At 45.0% G+C, this 22,659-nt stretch overlaps 1 protein-coding gene and 3 non-coding genes across 4 annotated transcripts; 1 reads left to right on the forward strand and 3 right to left on the reverse strand.

Annotated features, from left to right (window-relative positions):
* The first annotated feature begins 315 nt into the window (after nucleotides 1-315).
* Nucleotides 316-4,206, forward strand: NEU1 (neuraminidase 1). Its single transcript, XM_068960881.1, has 6 exons — nucleotides 316-565; nucleotides 948-1,140; nucleotides 1,845-2,107; nucleotides 2,800-2,982; nucleotides 3,167-3,389; nucleotides 3,503-4,206. The coding sequence occupies exons 1-6, from the start codon at nucleotides 404-406 to the stop codon at nucleotides 3,727-3,729; spliced, it is 1,251 nt and encodes a 416-aa protein (XP_068816982.1). The 5' UTR covers nucleotides 316-403; the 3' UTR covers nucleotides 3,730-4,206.
* Nucleotides 4,207-20,416: 16,210 nt separating this feature from the next.
* On the reverse strand, nucleotides 20,417-20,498 carry LOC138069834 (small nucleolar RNA ZL8). The gene has a single exon (XR_011144104.1). It is a non-coding gene; the product is annotated as a small nucleolar RNA ZL8 (small nucleolar RNA).
* Nucleotides 20,499-20,839: 341 nt separating this feature from the next.
* Nucleotides 20,840-20,906, reverse strand: LOC138069830 (small nucleolar RNA SNORD52). Its single transcript, XR_011144100.1, has one exon. It is a non-coding gene; the product is annotated as a small nucleolar RNA SNORD52 (small nucleolar RNA).
* Nucleotides 20,907-21,484: 578 nt separating this feature from the next.
* Nucleotides 21,485-21,546, reverse strand: LOC138069831 (small nucleolar RNA SNORD48). The gene has a single exon (XR_011144101.1). It is a non-coding gene; the product is annotated as a small nucleolar RNA SNORD48 (small nucleolar RNA).
* Between the last annotated feature and the right edge of the window lie 1,113 nt (nucleotides 21,547-22,659).

Here is a 22,659-nt window from a genome sequence, read left to right on the forward strand (position 1 = left end):
AAAAATTCTCGGACTTTTATTTCATCCAAGATTACCTGCAGCCTTTTTAACCTCGCCGGCTCTTTAAAGTAGGCCCCGCCCCTATGACGTACCCCAGATGCCTTGACCAATCAAAAGGTTTCTGCGGAGTAATGCCAGCCCCCTTCACCCCATCCAATATGCTTCCCGCCTGGGTCACGCGCCCCAGGGCTTCAAAGACGGCCAATTGGAAGAAGTGGCTCTGAATCGCTGCAGGTCACGTGCAGAGTCCTGTGAGGACCAGTTAGAGTCGCGGAAGCGCGGCTAGGCGGCTGAGTGTGGGCCGGGTTTGGGGTAGACATCCGAGAGTTTAAAGGGCCGGGGTCAGTTGATCGACTCCAACCCGCGTCCTGGGGGCCAGGGTCGTGACCGCCGCGAGGGAGAGATGATTGAAGAGGGACCCGGTATAGTGCCCTTGGGCAAACCCAGGAGACCGCGAATCCTGCGATTATGGGGAATCTGTAGGGTTCAGATATTTTCCGCGATCTTCCTGCTGCTGTTGTCTCCTGCAGGAGTCGGGGCCGGAGCAGAGGATGACTTCAATCTGGTGGGTCCCCATTCGCATAGCTCCGTCCCCGACCCACGCGGGCGGGACAGGGGCTGCTGATCACTTTCTCCTCCAAGGAACCCTCCGATCCCGTGTCCTCCTTTGCTAGTCCCTTTCCCTCTCTGGTCCTTGTCGTCTTTCCCTCTGAGGTCTCCTGTCCCCGAGGGCTCATTCTTCCAGTCGTACGTATCCCCTTCCTCGCTCTGAGCCACCAGTTTCGCTCTAAACTCTCCTCGGGTTCCCCTTCCTAGTTCTGGGACCCCAGCTCGCACACCGGATCCCCATCACCGTGCCTCTCCCAGAGAAATATGACTCCAAGCCTCTCTTCATTCACTCTAAAACCCAAAGTCACCTTTGTTCTGTTGACCCTTCGTTCTCCTAGGTTCATCCACTTGTGACCATGGAGCAACTGCTGTGGGTGAGTGGGAAGCAGATCGGCTCCGTGGACACCTTCCGAATCCCTCTCATCACCACCACTCCTCGGGGCACTCTCCTCGCCTTTGCTGAAGCCAGAAAAATGTCGACATCGGATAAAGGAGCTAAATTCATAGCTCTGCGGAGGTCTATGGACCAGGGTATAAAGATGACTGGGTCACAAGACGTTGGATGGGTGGGGAGCTTGACCTGCCTTTAGGGCCCTAAGGCTGCTGGATCCCTGAGAAGTAGAGAGAACCTGAGGAGGGAAGGTGTCAGGGCAGTGAGCTGGAAATTAGGATCACCAAGGAGTTGAGCATACATTCAAACATTTATTGAGCACTTACGATATACTTGGCATTGTTCTAGGTTCTGTAAATACAGTTATGAACAAAACAGAGCACCCCACCTTGCCTTCATAGGATAGGGGATGGGGGAGACAGACAATATACATAATAAATAACTAAATGTATTTTTTTTGTTGGGAGGTAATAAGTACAGTGGAAAAACACAAAATAGGGCAAGAGATAAGGAGAGTGCGAGAGCTTGACTGCAGTGTTAAGTACGTGACATTTTAGCAGACTCAGAGGAGATGAGTGAGCCTTGAGAAAGAGCATGCTAAGCAGTGTAACAAGCTTAGATGCCCCAAGGAGGGAGGGAGATATTCAATAAATGAGGAGTTTGTGTGGCTGGATGGAGTGAACAAAGGTAGAAGAAGGTCAGAGAGGTAAGGAGGGGCAGATTTTGTAGGCCTTGGGGCCATCATAAAGCCTTGGGTCCCTAGCCAGGAGGTAAAAATGGCAGGGAGTGGTGGAAAGGGTACCTTCAAAGTGCTTACCCTGGGTCTCTTCCTTTTTTTCTTTAGGCAGCACATGGTCTCCGACAGCTTTCATTGTGGATGATGGGGAGACCCCAGATGGGCTGAACTTGGGAGCAGTGGTGAGCGACACGACGACAGGCGTGGTCTTCCTTTTCTATTCCCTCTGTGCTCATAAGGCTGGCTGCCAGGTGGCCTCTACCATGCTGGTGTGGAGCAAGGATGACGGTGTTTCCTGGAGCTCGCCACGGAACCTCTCCCTGGATATAGGCACCGAGATGTTCGCCCCAGGACCGGGCTCTGGCATTCAGGTCTCTGTCCTGAGATGGGTGGAAGGAACTGCCTTGTAGAGACTCTGCCCCAAAACAGACTCGTTCACAAAGACAAGATCCTGTGAAGTCAGACTTTTCGGTTTTAGATGGGATTCCGTGGAAGAAAGGGACGTCCTGGGAAGAACACTCTACCCAGCGAAGGTGGAATTTTGCCAGTGGCATTCTATTTGGGGGTTGTCCACAGGGCTGCCCCAAACCATGTAACAGTCCATGAACCCTGGCATGCTGTAGTCCACAGACTCACAAAGAGTTGGACATGACTGAGCAGCTGAACTGAATCCATGTACAGATTAGAAAAAAATTAGAAAATCCCATGCATATTAGGGAAAAAAAACCTCTCCTTCATTTGGGCAGACACAAGCCTGTGCCATGGGCCACAGCTTGGTCCACGAACACAGGTTAGGTTTAAGCTCCCATCCAATGTCTGTGGCTAGGCCTCCTTGTTGTTTGCACAGCCTGTCCAGAGTATACCCTGTATACCCCCAAGAAGTTTATTCTGCCAAAAAGCTAAATTCAGTCAGTGGGTGTTTGCAAGGCTTGCAGGACCTGCAGCAAGGACAGAAGGGAAGGGGACTGGGTGTATCCTCAAACTTAGGAGGTGAGGGGTCCCCCTTCCCTGCCTGAGCCTCCTCGCTGTCTCTGTCTGCAGCATCCCGATCCTTTCCCCACAGAAACAGCGGGAGCCTCGGAAGGGCCGGCTCATCGTGTGTGGACACGGGACGCTGGAGCGCGACGGGGTGTTCTGCCTGCTCAGCGATGACCACGGCGTCTCCTGGCGCTATGGAGGTGGGGTCAGCGGCATCCCCTATGGCCAGCCCAAGCGGGAAAACGACTTCAACCCTGACGAGTGCCAGGTGAGGATTCCACGGGCTGTTCCCCACCCGCCCGACCTGCTCGGCCCTCCAGAGACCTGTTTCACTCACAGACCCCGGGTCTAGCTGCCCAGCTCTGTGCCAGTCAGCCTTGCTCCCTCGGGGACGGGGCCCTGGGCCCTGGCCCTGCCCTGGGTCTTCCTGAAGCCCTCTTCTCTCCACTCAGCCCTACGAGCTCCCCGATGGCTCGGTCGTCATCAACGCGCGGAACCAAAACAACTACCACTGCCATTGCCGCATCATCCTCCGCAGCTACGACGCCTGTGACACCCTGAGGCCTCGGGATGTGACCTTTGACACGGAGCTCGTGGACCCTGTGGTAGCTGCAGGGGCTGTAGCCACCAGCTCTGGCATTGTCTTCTTCTCCAACCCAGCCCATCCAGAGTTCCGTGAGTATATGCCAGGTGGGGTGGGGTGGGCGGGGGTGCCCCTGTGACCGAAAGAAGGCCGCCTTGTCCAGGAGGGAGGCCCTTCGTCTCCCTGACTCTGCTGCTGTTCCCAGGGGTGAACCTGACCCTGCGCTGGAGCTTCAGCAATGGCACCTCCTGGAGGAAGGAGACGGTCCAGCTGTGGCCGGGGCCCAGTGGCTACTCATCGCTGACCGCCCTGGAGGGCAGCGTGGGTGGGAAGGACCAGGCCCCACAACTCTACGTCCTGTATGAGAAAGGCCGGAACCAGTACATGGAGAGCATCTCTCTGGTCAAAGTCAGCGTCTACGGAACACTGTGAACTGTGCACCTCCCATGGGGGCAGAGGGCCCTGAACTGAGCCTCAGGACCGTGGGTCTGCAGAGGGTCTGTTGGAGGAGCCTAGAGGACTGTTCAACCTTCCTTTCGACTCTAGCCTTTTGCAAAATCAACTTATCTTTGACAGGGAGATCATTCCTTTAAGACTAAAAACCTGGCTTCTCCCACCCAGGAGGAGCTGCCCGTACCTGGGAGCTCTTCCCTTCCCCATTGTGCACTCCCTGCCCTTTCTGCCCTCCTGGGACAATGACTGGTCCTTTTCTTGGGCAGGGCTAGGTGGGCCTGTAGCATTAAATAAATGTGAACTCAGGGAACTGGGGAAGACTTACCTCTTTGGGGTAAAATACTGGTTTTGGAGAGGGTTGGTGAAAGCTCTAGGAGGGCAGGACATTTGGCTTCAAGAAAGGATGAGGGGCACCATGCACTTTGACTATTTATGAATCAAAATGTTTATAACTTAACATTTTTAATGAAGGAGAATGAATATTTGCAGGGTCTGTCTGTTTCTGTCATTGCGCGTCTTCGTGTCTTTTCCCAGTGCACACGTGTGGGATGGGGAGTGAACTTGGGAAAGGAAGCTAGTGTGCTTATTGACTGTGAAAATCTGTGACTCTGGCAAGTCAAATCCTCCTTTTGACTTCACATTCTTTCCTGTCACAGAACAAGTTCGCTCTTCACAGATGTAATGAGGAGTAGGAGGAGGAACCTCGTAAGATAGTTAAAACCCAGCTGCATTGTAATTCTAAGGTGGGATAAGAAGCTGTCCTCCATGAAGCAGGAAGCAGGTGTGTAAAATGCAGGTGAGAAGCTTCTCCCAGGCCAGCCTGGCAGAGAAATAAGCACTGTGGCAATTACGTGTGAAAATAGCATTTCGTCCTAGAGGAGATGCTGTGAAAAGAGCCTGCAGCTGAGTTGGACAGCCACAGCTTTCCTCTGTATGGAAAGAAAATGCAATGCCGGGATAAGATGGTAAAACGTTCAGGACTTTTTTAAAATTTATTTTGGGCTGTGCTGGGTCGTCGTTGCTCTGTGGGCTTTTCTCTAGCTGCGGTGAGTGGGGCTTACTCTCCCTAGTGCTCAGGCTTCTCTTGTGCAGAACAGGCTCTAGGTACTCGGGCTTCAGTAGTTGCGGTTCTCTGGTTCTAGAGTTCACGCTCGGCTATTGTGTGGCACTGCTTGGTTCTTCCTCAGCACGTGGAATCTTCCTGGACCAGGGATCAGACCCGTGTACCCTGCATTGCCAGGTGGAATCTTATCCACTGCACCACCGGGGAAGTCCTCAAGACATTCTTTATGTCTTTATCAAAAAGAGATGAGGGCCACATTCATCTTCAGTTAGAGATATCTTTTACTTTCAACTGCATTTATAAGAAAATGTTAGGATAATTTATTCTATCTGATGGAAGAAGTAGAATATATCCCACTGCGTGTAAAGACAAGGTGTACTTTTGTTATGTTCTAGCCAAAGTTTGTGGTCAACAATGTAATACTTGATTTTTCATTTTATAGACATTTTCAAAAATACAAAATTAGAGAAAATAGCTTCAGTTCAGTTCAGTCGCTGACTCGTGTCCGACTCTGCGACCCCATGAATCGCAGCACGCCAGGCCTCCCTGTCCATCACCAACTCCCGGAGTTCACTCAGACTCACATCCATCGAGTCAGTGATGCCATCCAGCCATCTCATCCTCTGTCGTTCCCTTCTCCTCCTGCCCCCAATCCCTCCTAGCATCAGAGTCTTTTCCAATGAGTCAACTCCTCGCGTGAGGTGGCCAAAGTACTGGAGTTTCAGCTTTAGCATCATTCCTTCCAAAGAACACCCAGGACTGATCTCCTTTAGAATGGACTGGTTGGATCTCCTTGCAGTCCAAGGGACTCTCAAGAGTCTTCAACACCACAGTTCAAAAGCATCAATTCTTCGGTGCTCAGCTTTCTTCACAGTCCAACTCTCACATCCATACATGACCACTGGAAAAACCATAGCCTTGACTAGACAGACCTTTGTTGGCAAAGTAACGTCTCTGCTTTTGAATGTGCTATTAGGTTGGTCATAACTTTTCTTCCAAGGAGTAAGCGTCTTTTAATTTCATGGCTGCAGTCACCATCTGCAGTGATTTTGGAGCCCAAAAAATAAAGTCTGACACTGTTTCCACTCTTTCCCCATCTGTTTTCCATGAAGTGATGGGACCAGATACCATGATCTTAGTTTTCTGAATGTTGAGCTTTAAGCCAACTTTTTCACTCTCTCACTTTCATCAAGAGGCTTTTTAGTTCCTCTTCACTTTCTGCCATAAGGGTGGTGTCATCTGCATATCGGAGGTTATTGATATTTATCCCGGCAATCTTGATTTCACCTTTTGCTTCTTCCAGCCCAGCATTTCTCATGAGGCACTCTGTATATAAGTTTAAGCAGGGTGACAATATACAGCCTTGACGTACTCCTTTTCCTATTTGGAACCAGTCTGTTGTTCCATGTCCAGTTCTACCTGTTGCTTCCTGACCTGCATATAGGTTTCTCAAGAGGTGGGTCAGGTGGTCTGGTATTCCCATCTTTTGAAGAATTTTCCATGGTTTATTGTGATCCACACAGTCAAAGGCTTTGGCATAGTCAGTAAAGAACTAGATGTTTTTCTGGAACTCTTGCTTTTTTGATGATCCAGCAGATGTTGGCAATTTGATCTCTGTTTCCTCTGCCTTTTCTAAAACAAGCTTGAACATCAGGAAGTTCATGGTTCACATATTGCTGAAGCCTGGCTTGGAGAATTTTGAGCATTACTTTACTAGCGTATGAGATGAGTGCAATTGTGCGGTAGTTTGAGCATTCTTTGGCATTGCCTTTGTTTGAGATTGGAATGAAAACTGGCCTTTTCCAGTCCTGTGGCCACTGCTGAGTTTTCCAAATTTGCTAGTATATTGAGTGCAGCACTTTCACAGCATCATCTTTCAGGATTTGAAATAGCTCAACTGGAATTCCATCACCTCCACTAGCTTTGTTCATAGTGATGCTTTCTAAGGTCCACTTGACTTCACATTCCGGGATGTCTGGCTCTAGGTGAGTGATCATACCATCGTGATTATCCAGGTCATGAAGATCTTTTTTGTACAGTTCTTCTGAAAATAGCTTAGTGAACCTCAGGTACCACAACATCCAGTTTCAGCAGTTAATCGAGATGTTACCACATTGCATCGTCTGATCCTTTTGTCTATTTCCTTTGCTGAATTATTTTAAAACAAATCCCAGACCTCTTGACATTTCACCCCTAATTCTTATGTATGCATCTCATTCCTTTATTACATTTTATTACATAACCATAATGCTATAGCAGTGGCCACAGGACTGGAAAAGGTCAGTTTTCATTCCAATCCCAAAGAAAGGCAATGCCAAAGAATGTTCAAACTACCACACAATTGCACTCATCTCACACGCTAGCAAAGTAATGCTCAGAATTCTCCAAGCCAGGCTTCAACAGTACATGAACTGTGAACTTCCAGATGTTCAAGCTGGATTTAGAAAAGGCAGAGAGGAACCAGAGATCAAATTGCCAACATCCGTTGGATCATCGAAAGAACAAGAGAGTTCCAGAAAAACATCTGCTTCATTGACTACACCAAAGCCTTTGACTATGTGGATTATAACAAACTGTGGAAAACTCTTAAAGAGATGGGAATAACAGACGACCTGCCTCCTAAGAAATTTGTATGCAGGTCAAGAAGCAACAGTTAGAACTGGACATGGAACAACAGACTGGTTCCGAATAGGGAAAGGAGTACATCAAGGTTGTATATTGCCACCCTGCTTATTTAACTTATATGCAGAGTATATCATGAGAAATGCTGGGCTGGATGAAGCACAAGCTGGAATCAAGATTGCCGGGAGAAATATCAATAATCTCAGATACAAAGATGACCCCACCCTTATGGCAGAAAGCGAAGAAGAACTAAAGAGCTTCTTGATGAAAGTGAAAGAGGAGAGTGAAAAAGTTGGCTTAAAACTCAACATTCAGAAAACTAAGACCATGGCATCCAGTCCCATCACTTCATGGCAAATAGATGGGGAAACAATGGAAACAGTGGCTGACTTTGTTTTTCTGAGTTCCAAAATCACTGCAGATGATGACTGCAGTCATGAAATTAAAAGTCGCTTGCTCCTTGGAAGAAAAGCTATAACTGACCTAGACAGCATATTAAAAAGCAGAGACATTACTTTGCCAACAAAGGTCTATCTAGTCAAAGCTAGGGTTTTTCCAGTAGTCATGTATGGATGTGAGAGTTGGATTATAAAGAAAGCTGAGTGCCGAAGAGTTGATGCTTTTGAACTGTGGTGTTGGAGAAGACTCTTGAGAGTCCCTTGGACTGCAAGGAGATCAAACCAGTCGATCCTAAAAGAAATCTGTCCTGAATATTCATTGGAAGGACTGATGCTGAAGGTGAAACTCCAATACTTTGGCCACCTGATGTGAAGAACTGACTCATTTGAAAAGACCCTGATGCTGGGAAAGACTGAAGGCAGGGGGATGACAGAGGATGAGATGGTTGGATGGCATCACCGACTCGATGGACATGAGTTTTAGCAAGCTGCAGAGTTGGTGATGGACAGGGAAGCCTGGCATGCTGCAGTCCATAGGGTAGCAAGGAGTCGGACAGGACTGAACGACTGAACTGAATGGTTTTGCACACCCAAAACATTCACAATAACTGTGGTATACTCTAAAACCCAAGTTGGTTATTCAGATTTCCTCAGATGTCTTATTTCAGTTGATTTGTTCAAACCAGGATCTCAAGAAAATCTACTCATTGCATTTGGTATTTCTTAAATCTCTTTCTCTCTCTCTCTTATTTTATTTTTTTGGATACCATCTACACAGAAGTAGGTTCATTTTGTCCTGTAGAATGGAGCATCATTTAACTTTTTCCTCCATCCCTTGTGTTTCCACTTACCAAACCTGAAGGTTTGATTAGATTTGGATTCCACCGGGTGAGGAGGAGTGTAGGACAAGATACCTTCTCAGGTGCCGTGTGTTTCCTGTTGTGCTCCCTCAGGAAGCAAGTCCTGCTTGCTTGTCCCTCTCTTGAGTAAAGCTGAGGGTGCATGATGTGTTCAGATGGCCATTAACTCTGTTGTGTAAGGCTTCCCCATCAACCTTCCAACTGACAGTTACATACACAGATGAGTTTTGCCTGAATCAGTTATTTCATGAGGGGTTATGAAATACTGGTTTTTGAATTATATTATTTTCTTTTCACATATTAACTGGAATGCTTTACTGAAAAACAAGTCTCCCTCATCAAGGTTGTTGGGTTACCCTGAAGCATGGTTCATATGGGAAAGGCAGGATAAATGCCTCCTTTCTCCCCGTTTGTTGCCAGTTCTCAAAGTAAACTGATGTGTTCATAATACTTAACCTTGGCCGGTAAACCACGTTGTTACCACACAGGACATACATACAGAGGCGGAGTCTGTGGGCCTACGGGGGGGACATGGGGATGTCTGAGAGAAGAAATATGAAGAGAGAAACACAGGCGGCCTGACTGAGGGCAGGGGATCCACTCTGCTTTTCTGACACAGATGGAGAAATAGATACTTATCAGAAATAACTGGACTTCCCTGGTGGTCCAGTGGCTAAGACTCCACTGTCCCAATGCAGGAGGGCCGGGTTCAATCCCAGGTCAGAGAACTAGATCCCACATGCAGCAACTAAAGATCTTGAATGCTGCAGCCAAGTAAATAAATATTTTTAAACTAAATGTTGGCATAAGAACCCATCTCTAAGTGCTGGAGACAAGAGATATGGGTTTCATCTCTGGGTCAGGAAGATCCCCTGGAGGAGGGCATGGCAACCCACTCCAGAATTTCTGCCTGGAGAATCCCCATGAACAGAGGAACCTGACAGACTGCAGTCCACCAGGTCACAAAGAGTCAGACACGACTGAAGCAACTTAGCACACACACAAAAACTAAATAGAAGGAAATGAAAGGAACAAATAAATAAATAGAAGGAAAAAGATAAATGACCTCTGGGTAATTTGGCAAAAATACAACCACAAAGGTGGTGCCCATAGTGAATGACCCAACCCAATGTGTATCGAGAGAGGGGAGGTTGGAGGGAAGAGTGAAGATGTACAATCACCTTTGTGCTTCAGTATCTTAAGCCCAGCTAACTTGGTGATGTTCCTATCAACAATTTAAGGAATGTTGTTCAACCTTCACCAAGCTTGCTTTTGTTCAAGCCATTCAAGTCCCCTTGCCATTGGAGGTAGGAGCCTGGTATACAATAACTAACACGGGTTCACTGAGGATGTTGTGCCAACCCCAGTGGCAGTTCCATGCTCATGGATCTAAAAGGAGAGATCAAGGGGAGGCCAGTGTCTCAGGATGTCTGAGTCTCAATGAGGCATTTGATATGGTCATAAGGAACCACAGGAAAATTTCCTGGACCCATGTATACAAAAAAGAGGGGAAATTCATTTACCACCACTGGAGGACACTTTTACACTTTAACACCAACCTCTTACATGATACTATAAATAGAGGAAAAGAATGAATCATTTCCCTTACCTTTAAAGAAACAAGTAATTCAAGTTAAAGTACCAGCTGATGAGAGATTATTACTGTTATAATAATAGATTATTATTATTTTATAGGAGAATATAAAAATAAGTATAGAAAAAGTAACCAAATTGGAAAATCATCATTTTGCAAACTTGAGTGGCAGTTCCCATTTGAAAGTTAGACTGAACCTAGACAGCATATTAAAAAGCAGAGATATTACTTGGCCAACAAAGGTTCGTCTAGTCAAAGCTAGGGTTTTTCCAGTAGTCACATGTGGATGTGAGAGTTGGGCTATAAAGAAAGCTGAGTGCTGAAGAATTGATGCTTTTGAACTGCGGTGTTGGAGAAGACTCCTGAGAGTCCCTTGGACTGCAAGGAGATCCAACCAGTCAATCCTAAAGGAAATCAATCCTGAATATTCATTGGAAGGATTGATACTGAAGCTAAAGCTCCAATACTTTGGCCACATGATGCAAAGAACTGACTCATTGGAAAAGACCTGCTGGGAAAGATTGAAGGCAGGAAGAGAAGGGGACAACAGAGGATGAGATGGTTGAATAGCATCACCAACTAGATGGACATGAGTTTGAGCAAGCTGTGGGAGCTGGTGATGGACAAGGAAGCCTGGCAAGCTGCAGTCCATGGGGTCACAGAGTCAGACACAACTGAGCAACTGAACTGAACTGAACTCCCTGAACCAGGACAACAAAAAGCTGAGCCCAAGAGAATTCTGTAGAAACAAAACTTGTTGGGAATTTCCTGGAGGCCCAGTGGTGAAGACTCAGTCCTTTCACTGCCATGACCTGGGTTAAGTTCCTGGTTAAGGAACGAAGATCCTGCAACAAAAACAGAACATGTTAAAATAATCCTTATCTTCCTTTAGCCTCCCCACATAGTTTAGACACTTTCCCACAACTGCCTCTTTCATTCAACCTAACATATAAGCAAGTATGTTTTGCCATAGCTTTAGGCTTTCATTTTTTTTATGAAGGCTTGTGTTATGCAAAACTTAAATATGTATATTTTTCTCCTGTTAATCTGTCTTTGTCAGGTTGATTTTTCAGAATGAGCCCAGGACCCTAAGAAGGTCAAGGAAAACTTTTCCCTCCCCTACACAGGCAAAGATCATCAGTGGATGCCAAAATCATTAGGTCAAGTGTGATGGAGGCTGGATATTCATTAACATGGTGCTGAAACCAAGGGCAGTCAGCAGTTAGCCGTTAATAAGTAATAATAGTAACCTGCCTTCACTGATCAAGCTCACTGTTTTTACAGAAACTTGCAAACAATGTTTGCCCAAGTTGTTTTTTGAGACTTGGAGCTAGCTGGCTGTGTCTGGTTTGAGCTACAGCCAATTAAGACCCTCCATCTGGATATGCACAAGTGTCTGCTGGATGACATTTTGACATCAGAGGGACAAAAGCTTCATTTTCAGAGCTAACACAGTCATTTTCTGAACACACATAAGAGGCCTGTAGCTTAGTTGTTCCTGTGCAGAATGTTGATCACAGCACCTTTCTCTTATCTCCAATTGCTTTTCACCACACCTCAGCTTTATCCCATGAATATCCCAAGCCCCTTGTCTTTTGGGAAGTAAATTTGAGGCTTGTCCTCTCATCCCTCGGTTGGCTGCTTTACGAATAAGCCCTCCACTGCAAACCTAGCATTTGGCTTGCTGTGCATCAGGCAGACAAACATGGTTTGGTAACACTGCCAAAGAAATAACCTATCTTGCCACTCAAAAGGGCAAAAAGTATTTCTACAAGGAAGAGATCCTGGGGGTCGCTACTTTAACCAGGTGATCAAACTAAGGTCTAGAATAATGGAACAAGTAGACATTATGATCCCCCTGACACAAAGCCCTATGAAGTACATAGCATTTGGTAGACTGAAAAAAATGATCCCCTAAAAGATATCCCTGAAGGACAGGGAAGCCTGGCGGGCTGCAGCCCATGGGGTCGCAAAGAGTCTGATCCGACTGAATTGACTGAACAACAACAAAAGATATCCATGCCTTAATCCCTGGAACGTGTGAAGGTTATCTTACATTGGAATAAAGAGGGTCTTTGCAGATGTGATTAAATCAAGGGTCTTGCAATGGGGAGATCCTCCTGGGTTGTCTGGCGGGGGGGAGCTCTAAATGCAATCACACTTATCACTCTAAGAGGGAGGCCGAAGAAGACTCAATACACACAAGTATAGAGGAAGAAGCAGGGTGACACAGAGGCAGAGACTGGAGTGATGTGGCTGTCACAGCAGTCCAAGTGCAGGTTGGAAAAGCATTTCCAGACACTGAGCATTTCAGAAGGGAGTGGGTTTATTAAGAACAAAGAGCAGAGATAATGAGAGTGCTGAGCACAGCAGGCCGATCTCCTAACAGACCAGGGAGGGTCCATGGGATGCTGTTAGAACAGTGGGCCAGCTCAAGGGAGAGCCGACACATTTCATGGGTTAGCAGCCAATTTTTATAGTCTCCAGACAAAATTCCTGCTGGAAGAGTGGTGTTAGCTAATGGATTAGGGTGCTGTAGAGTGACTACCAGGGTGGGCATTTTTGCTTAACTGGGGTCAGGAAGCTTACTGATGATGATCAGCAAGCTTTTGACAACAGTTACAAAGGGGAAACAGTGTCAGACTTTATTTTGAGGGGCTCCAAAATCACTGCAGATGGTGATTGCAGCCATGAAATTAAAAGACGCTTACTCCTTAAAAGGAAAGTTATGACCAACCTAGATAGCATATTGAAAAGCAGAGACATTACTTTGCCAACAAATGTCCATCTAGTCAAGGCTATGGTTTTTCCAGTGGTCACGTATGGATGTGAGAGTTGGACTGTGGAGAAAGCTGAGCGCTGAAGAATTGATGCGTTTGAACTGTGGTGTTGGCGAAGACTCTTGAGAGTCCCTTGGACTGCAAGGAGATCCAACCAGTTCATTCTAAAGGAGATCAGCCCTAGGTGTTCTTCGGAAGGAACGATGCTAAAGCTGAAACTCCAATACTTTGGCCACCTCATGCGAAGAGTTGACTCATTGGAAAAGACTCTGATGCTGGGAGGGATTGGGAGAAGGGGACGACAGAGGATGAGATGGCTGAATGGCATCACCGACTTGATGGACGTGAGTCTGAGTGAACTCCGGGAGTTGGTGATGGACAGGGAGGCCTGGCATGCTGCGATTCATGGAGTTGCAGAGTCAGACACACTGAGTGACTGAACTGACTGACTGACAAAGGGGCTCAGTCAGTTTCAGAGGTGACCTTGGTTTTGGGCTCCACTTCTATGGCCTTGGTGCAAGACCTCACACTTGTGACCTTGGGATGAGACTCCACAGTGGCCACAAGTCAAGTTATGCCAGCAGCCGCCAAAAGCTGGAGGAACGGATTTTTCCCTCTTGTCTCTGGAGTGAGCCAGTCCTTGTGGACACCTTGATTTTTTTGTTTTGAACTTCTGGCTCCCAGAATTGTGAAGGAAGAAATATATGTTTTTTTAAAACCATCGAGTTTGTAGTAATTTGTTATAGCACCCATAGGAAACTAATACCTGGTGTCATTCATCAAGTATTCTTGCCCAAACCATGTAATCAGAATCTAATTAGGCCTTTAAGGGAATTCCCTAGTGGTCCAGTGGTTCAATCCCTGGTTGGGGTACTATTAATAAGATCCCACAAGCCGCTCAGTGCAGCCAAAAAAAAAAAAAAAGGAATCTAATTAGGCCTTTAAGAGTAATTTCTAGGTTAAAGAAAAAGCAGAAACTTGAGGAAAAAGTTAAAAACACCATGAGAGTACAGTTTGATGAAACCAACATGTGGAATATCCTACAAAACAACTGCCCAAGTCTCTTCAAAGGATCATTGTCACAGAAAGAAGGGGACTGTTCTAGAATAAAGAGACTAACAAGATCTAACAGTAAAATAAAGTGCTTGATCCTTGATTGAAGAATACTGACCCTTGAAAGAACAATTAGCATAAAAGATATTTGGGGAACAGTTGAAAAAATTTTAATATTGATTAAGTATTAAGTGATATTGTTGTTGTTGTTTAATTGCTTGTCTGACCCTTTTGAGACCCCATGTACTGTAGCCCGACAGGCTCCTCTGTCCATAAGATTTCCCAGGCAAGAATACTAGAGGGGACACTAAAGAATCCATAAGATTTCCCAGGCAAAAATACTAAATGGGTTGCCATTTCCTTCTCCAGAGGATCTTCCCGACCCAGGGATCAAACCCGGGTTTCATGCATTGACAGATGGATTCTTTACCACTGAGCCATCTGTGAAGCCCATTAAGTAATATTAGGAATTATTAATTTTCTCAGGCATAATCATATTGCAGGTAAATGTCCTTAGATTTTGGGTATGCATGCTGAAATATTTAAGCATAAAATGCCTTCATCTCTATAATTCACATTCAAATGCACCTGCTAAATATATATATTTTATGTGTGTATATGTATACACACATATATAATTATATGTATATGTATACACACATATAATTATATATATATACACATATATTTGCCATTTGCCATATTTTCAAATGTGGGAAAATGTTACAGTATTGGATTAGGTGGTGGGTATATGGGTATTTATATTCTTCCTACTGTTTAAAAAGTTTCCTAATAAAAAAAATGTAAGAAGCAATCAGCCTCTTTTAAAAGGAGGTTATAACAGTTGCTCAGCTTCCTTTCGAAGAAATCAGGACTTCCCTGGTGGTCCAGTAGTTAAGAGTCTGCCTTGCAGTGCAGAGGTTGTAGGTTCGATCTCTGGTCTGGTCAGAGAACTAAGATTTCACATGCTACAGGGGCACCTAAGCCCGAGTGCCTCAGTGAAGATCCCACATGTCTCAGCTAAGACATGATGCAGCCAAACATTAAAAAGAAAAGAAAAAGCAACTATAGAAGCAATCAACCCAGTGTGGAGCTCAGCCTCTCCCTGCATGCTGCTGGGAAATGGGAGGCTCCAGGTCTCGGGTGGTACCCGACATTGTTGCATGGCCTTTTAAAGACAGCTCCCTCTGTGGTTATTTATCAGCACATAACTGTTTGATAACTGGCTGACATCTCTATCGTCACTATATTTAGAAGTTAATGGTTTAATGACAGGCAATAAACAGCCTTGAAATGTGACCTATTCTCACCTGAGAGTCATCTGACGGGCCAATAAAATTTAACACTTTTAAGAGTCAGCAGGTACTTTAACCCTTAGGATAATCTCTTTGTCCCTATTCTTTGGGAAATAACACAATCACAGGACTATTTTGGGAAACTATGACGTTAATGGTCAAAGTACAATAAACAAAGTAACAGGGACTTCCCTGGTGATCCAGTGGCTAAGACTAGTTCCCTAGTTGGGGAACTAATCCCACATGCCGTGACTAAGACCTGATGCAGCCAAATAAATTAAGTAAATACACTAAAAAAGAAAGAAACAGATGGCCCTGAGCTGCTGAAAGCCAGATGCCCACAGATGCCACTGGACAGAACTAACCATTGTGCCTGCAATTGTTCTCACTGGAGCATTAAAACAAACCAGCAAGGTGAGAGCAGCTCTAAGCAAACAATGCCAAATGCTGGAGTGGCTCATTTCTTTTCTATCAACTCCTTTTCATGTTACTCATTTCTGTTTCTCTACTCCGCATTATGGATGATTCTTCAGGTTACTAATTCTCTACCAGTGGATTGAATTAACCTCTTTATCTCTTTGAACAACTTTAGTCTCCAAGCGTGCTCCCCATCTGAGTTTCTTGGTTGTAAAGTCATCTGCTGATTTGTTCTCCTGAGGATGTTTTGTATTTTGGCTCATCTTTCGAACAGTTGTCTTCCAAGGGAGCTCCCTGTCTGGAGGTATCCCTGGGGCTGACTTAAGCTTTTGCCTGTGTTCAGCCCTCTGAGATTCACAGGTTCCAAACCACATTTAAGTTATTAAGTAGTTCGGACATACAAAAATATGAATTCCACAAGCTCCCATAGACACTTCCTTGAATACATCTCTCCATGCCCACCCCACCTTGAATTTAGCATTTAACAATCCTATGCATTTGTTTTTACTATGATACTTAACTCCCAACAATGCATATATTTTAAACTTATTTACAATGTTAATTTCTGCTATACAGTGAAGTATTTCAGTTATACATACATATGTAGTATATATATATATATATATATACACACACACACACACACACTCCTTTTCATATTCTTTCTCATTAATCACAGAATATTGAATATAGTTCTGGTGCTATACAGTAGGACCTTTAGACAATGTGTTATTTAGTGATGTTTTTACATTACATACTATTTTTCTGTGATTTGTTTTTTTCCTTCATATTGTGAGATTAATCCACACTGGTATGTTAGGCATACTACCTCTGCATGTAACGCATGGTATATTGTAAATATACCATTTTCCTACTGGAGAATACTTGAGTTTCTTTTTTCTCCCCCATTACAATCAATAACATCAAGGATTCATGTACATTAATCTGTGTGACTGTATTTAGGGTGTGTTACCAGAAGTGGAAACACTGGGTTGAAAAGAATACACCTCATTTTTAGTAGGTACACAGCACAAGTGAGAGCACACAGAGAAAAAAACAGTTTATTTAAGATTGAAGTGAGGCAGAAAGCAGGGTTTCCCTGGAGACTCAGACTGGAAAGAATCTGCCCATAATGGCAGAGATTCAATCCCTGGGTTGGGAAGATCCCCTGGAGAAGGGAATGGCTACTCACTCCAGTATTCTTGCCTGGAGAATTCCATGGAGAGAGGAACCTGGCGGGCTAGTCTATGGAGTCGAAAAGTCAGACACAACTCAGCAACATTTTCACTTTCAAGGCAGAAAGACAGATGGGTATCCTCTCTTGAGGAGTGCAGTAAAAATTAAATACACATATAGGACAGCTCTGGGTCTTTGTTTACACTTGTCCAATTATCTTTTTTCACATCTGACCAGTCCCTAAGACCCTCCCCAAGATGTGTGCAACTTTTTGCCAAGGTGGAGTCCACTGCAGACGCCTGTGGAGGGATATCCAAGCTTATCATGGGGCGGCATCCCCTCCTTTTTTGACCCCCAAGGAATCTTCCTGCGAACATGCAGACAGGAAAGTTTTCTTTGACCTTAGGAGTGGTCATCTTAAGTCTTTATTTTAGCAGGACACAGCTCAGCTTCTGCCACTAGCTTTGTCCTCGGAGTATCTGGGTGAGAACAAAGCTTCAATTTTACTCCACTTGACTACCACCAGCTGTCCAGCCCAGGTGTCCATCTATCTCCAATACCTGTCTGTGACCTTAGCAAATAGACCACCTGACCTGCCTCTTGAGAAACCTGTATGTAGGTCAGGAAGCAACAGTTAAAACTGGACATGGAACAACAGACTGGTTCCAAATAGGAAAAGGAGTACATCAAGGCTGTATATTGTCACCCTGCTTATTTAACTTATATGCAGAGTACATCATGAGAAACGCTGGGCTGGAGGAAGCACAAGCTGGAATCAAGATAACCTCAGATATGCAGATAACACCACCCTTATGGCAGAAAGTGAAGAACTAAAAAGCCTCTTGATGAAAGTGAAAGAGAGTGAAAAAGTTGGTTTAAAACTCAACATTCAGAAAATTAAGATCATGGCATCAGGTCCCATCACTTCATGGCAAATAGATGGGGAAACAGTGGCTGACTTCATGAAATTGAAAGACACTTACTCCTTGGAAGGAAAATTATGACCAACCTAGATAGCATATTAAAAAGCAAACATTATTTTGCAAAAAAAAAAGGTCCATCTAGTCAAGGCTATGGTTTTTCCAGTAGTCATGTATGAATGTGAGAGTTGGACTATAAAGAAAGCTGAGCGCCAAAGAATTGATGCTTTTGAATTGTGGTGTTGGAGAAGACTCTTGAGAGTCCTTTGGACTGCAGAGAGATCAAATCAGTCCATCCTAAAGATCAGTCCTGGGTGTTCACTGGAAGGACTGATGTTGAAGCTGAAACTCCAATACTTTGGCCACCTGATGCAAAGAGCTGACTCATTTGAAAAGACCCTGATGCTGGGAAAGGTTGAGGGCAGAAGGGGACAACAGAGGATGAGATGGTTGGATGGCATCACCGACTCAATGGACATGGGTTTGGGTAGACTCCCGGAGCTGGTGATGGACAGGGAGGCCTGCCGTGCTGCAGTTCATGGGGTCACAGTCAGACACGACTGAGCGACTGGAATGAAGATTAAAGAACCCAAGGTCAGAGAATAACAGTGGGAGCAGGTGACCTTGCCCTGTACCTAACAAGGCAATTTCAAGGAGGAAAACAAACTGGCAAAATTGACTAAGGAAAATAGAAGTTGGAAAAAATCTTTGCTGAGTGGTGACCAAACTGTAAATGTTCCACAGAAAAATGAATGTAAAAGATGTGCAATTTTTAAAACATGACTTATTAGAGACAGAAGCTGGTACACTCCAGCTTGAACAGTGATGGTAGATGTAGACAAATAGGCAGTCTGAAGGAGACTGTCACTTGGAGTATAAACTGGGACGAGGCTCCCCTGGTGGTCCAGTGGCTGAGATTCCACACTCTTAATGCTGGGGACACAGGTTCAACCCCTGTGGTCAGGGAACTAGATCCCACATGCCACAACTAAAGACCCTGGATGCTTCAACTAAGACCTGGCACAGCCAACTAAGTAAACTAACATTCAAAAATAAAGTGGGACAACTTTATGGAACATACACTATTACTTTTAAAAGCCCACATCCTTTGACTCTGAAATTCTACTTTTGGAGAAGTATTTTGCAACACAACTTCAAAGGGGTACAAACAGGGAATCAGACTGGTTTATAGCTTGAAAGAAACTCAAATACCCCCTGCCCAACAAATGTGCAACACAGCTTTAGCACAGCATACTCTGTACATGCTAGTGAGGAATCATCTTTATGACACTGACAAAAAGGAGCAAAGGGTACTTTTTCTCCAATTTTTTAAATTGTGGTGAAATACACATAAAATTAGCATGTTTACCATTAAAAAATTTTATTGGGGTACAGTTGATTTACAATGTGTTAGTTTCATGTATACAGTAAACTGAATCAGTTATACATACACTTTGTGATCCTCTTCTCTTATAGACTATTACTGAGGACTGAGTTTCCTGTGCTATAACAGGTCTTTATTAGTTATCTATTTTATACTTAGCGGTGTGTATGTATCAATTTCAACCTTCCAGTTTATCCCTCCCCAAATCTTTGCCACTTTTAGGCATACAGTTCAGTGGTAATAACTGTTCATAACATTGAGCAATTATCACCACCATCCATCGCCATGAACCCTTTCACCTTGTAAAAGTGAAATACCCATTAAATACTTCTTCACGTCCTCATTCCCAGCTCCTGACAACCACCAGGATTATTATTCTTCTAGAAATATATCCAAGACAAACTATGTTTTCACCAATTCATCAAAAAGAAAACTGGATGACTGTGTTAATAGTATAATTAAAACCTCAAAGATTAAAAATATTATGGTACTCCATCTAGAAATCCTCAACACTGGTGTCAATATATGACAAACCTAATTTTAGTTTCTTGTAATGTAGCTGCAAAGAGGTACAGCTAGATGTCAACTGATGCTCATTCACTTTCACATCCCTAAACGTTTCTGTACCCTCTTGTTTTTACTCAGACCCACCTATTTTTATTTGCTTTAAAACATTTTATTGCAATCTTTCTAATAAAGGTCACCTAATTGATTTTGGTCCCCAAATTTCTAAGCAGCCCACCCCCTCTCCACTGGAGTTTGACAGCTGCTCACACAGGTTCATGCAGGAAACAAGTGAAGTTCCAAGGATCTGACCAACACCAGGTAGGACATCCTCTGCGTCAGCAAAATCCTAAAACTTCATAGAAAAAATACATATTAAAAACATGCAAGTAGCTGGCATTAGAGCATCAATCTGTTATAGATACAGGGACAGACTGGTAACTCTAACAGAGAACTGTGATTAGCCAAAAAGGACTTGCGGCAGTAATCACTTTCTAGTATATATAGATATCCAATTATTACAGCATGTATCTGAAACTAATGTAACTATATACCAATTTTACTTTTTAAAGAAAATTGCCACACAAGAACGAAAGAAGCACGAGTGGATCAGGTGGTTTCAAAGATCCTCAGAGAAGCGCTCAGAGACTCTAGTCCAACCAGTTCATCACCACCACTCTGGAGCTGGGAGAAAAACAAGGAAGAGACTTACCACAGTACCCAGGTAGAAGGCATGTTTGTTGCTCTCCACTTCTTGTCACAGCCTGTTGCTGAAGTGGCAGGAACCATCACCTGGACATCCCAGCCACCCCAAAAGTGCTTCTCCAAGAGAATTCTAAACCTTAGGCCTTCAGTCACCAGGCTAGCCTGGAATCTCTGTGAAGGGGTACTGCCCTGGCTGGGCTTCCAAAGCTTTCAAGCTAGAAAAAAAGATGAAAGCAGGACAACCAATGAGAAAAACAAGCAGAGTTACAACCTTCCCACCAGCCCTTCTCAAATAGCCAAGTATCCAGTTCCCTAAATGAGTCAGAAATCAATTTTGACATCAAGACCAGTATCAGAGACTCTAGTCTGAGAAATCATCATTCCTAATTTAGGGATATCTGGATCAAGGACAGCATTAGAATCTAGAACATTCAGAGATGATAGCCCCAACATAAAGTGAAAGTGAAGTAGCTCAGTGGTGTCCGACGCTTTGCAACCCCGTGGACTGTAGCCTACCAGGCTCCTTCCTCCATGGGATTCTCCAGGCAATACTGGAGTGGGTTGCCATTTCCTTCTCCAACATAAGAATTTATCAAATTAAGAGTTTAGCGATGGAAAGTTCAGGAAAGAAAAGGAGAAAACAAATTTAGAACTGCAGAAAATACCTCCATCAAGAAAGCACCGTATGTAGGGTAGCTTATACTAGGAAAAGGGGTGGAGAAAGCAGGTTTAGCAAGGCTGAGAAAAAAAGTTCGAAGAGTTAAAAAAGATCATCTGTGAAGAGACAGATAACAGCATAGCTAACACTTACCCTTCTTTTAAGAATAACACACCGGTGGACGTTTTAACTCCTAATGGAGAAATGAGACACACGAATACGAGATCAACAACAGTTCTTGAACTTCTCCCCGCGCCCAAATACCAAAGATCCCAGCCCGGGTCGGGGGGACGGGGGTAGAGTTAGTCAGCGCGCTGCGGTGATGGCGTCAGCGAGACACTCAGAATCACCTGGAGTCATCATCAACCCCATCCTCCCCCAGTGAAACCGCCAGCCACTCCAGCTCGCACAATCCACTCACCCTCGTGCACCACCTCGGACCCTCCTTCGAGAATCAGGAGCCTGGAAAGAAAGCAGTTAGTCAGCAGAGACCAGGGCGACTCCACACGAGTCCCCCATGCCCTGGGCTGGGTCAGTTCCAAGCAGTGGCGTCACAGACACATCAGAAACTCTAGTCTGTATTAATAATTCATCCCGCTCAGCCCGAGACTGCGGTTCTCCCACTCAACGGGTTCCCGAGGTACCTGCAAGTCGGTAGCTGTGCAAAGACAGCGCAGGCTGCAGCCTCCCCCTGGTTTGGGTAAGGTTCCACAGCAGACGACTGGCTAACCGCCGGACGACCATCTTCCCTCTTCGCGTGTTCGCCGCACAGAGAACTGCATGGGCGGGGCCAGGGCTATTTATTCACGGCGCGCGGCTTCGGGGCCTGACGGGCATGGCTGTCTTCTGAGATGCCTGTCTCGACCAGCAGAATGTTCCTCATCACTCGTCCACACAAGACTAAAGTAATGTGAAAGAGAGGCCACTAGTGAATGTTTCACATTCTTCTGGGCAAATATTCGGAGACGTTTTGTGAATTTTTAAATACAAAGAACAGGTGACCTGACTGGCCAGGCCGCAGAAAGTCCCCAGCGCTGTTCGGTGGGCGCACACTTCCTGGATGGCCGCCCAGGAGGTCTAGGCCCAGCTTGTGTAACCCGGAGGCTTGTCTTTAGTTCTCACGTGTCCCAGCAAAGCATTGGGGTCACTCCAAGGGACTGTCATCCCGCTGTGTCTAGCCAGCGAAATCTGAATCCGCAACCCCCCTCTTCCAGCCCACAGACCTGTCAGGCACATTATTTCTTGTCCTTTTTTAATAAACAGCTTTATTAAGGTATAATTTTGTCTACTGCGGGGGAGGGGGGTGCTGGCTGGGTGGGTGGGGCAGCACAACCTGAAAGTTAAGAATTCTGTTTTATTCTGCAGGCAAAACTGAAGACCTTGAAATATGTACGCTGTCATGTGTGAAATAGACAGCTAGTGGGAAGTTGCCCTGTAACCCAGGGAGCTCAACCTGGTGCTCCGTGAGGACCTGGAAGGG

This window comes from Capricornis sumatraensis, chromosome 22 (assembly GCF_032405125.1).
Source record: "Capricornis sumatraensis isolate serow.1 chromosome 22, serow.2, whole genome shotgun sequence".
Classification (NCBI taxonomy): domain Eukaryota; kingdom Metazoa; phylum Chordata; class Mammalia; order Artiodactyla; family Bovidae; genus Capricornis; species Capricornis sumatraensis.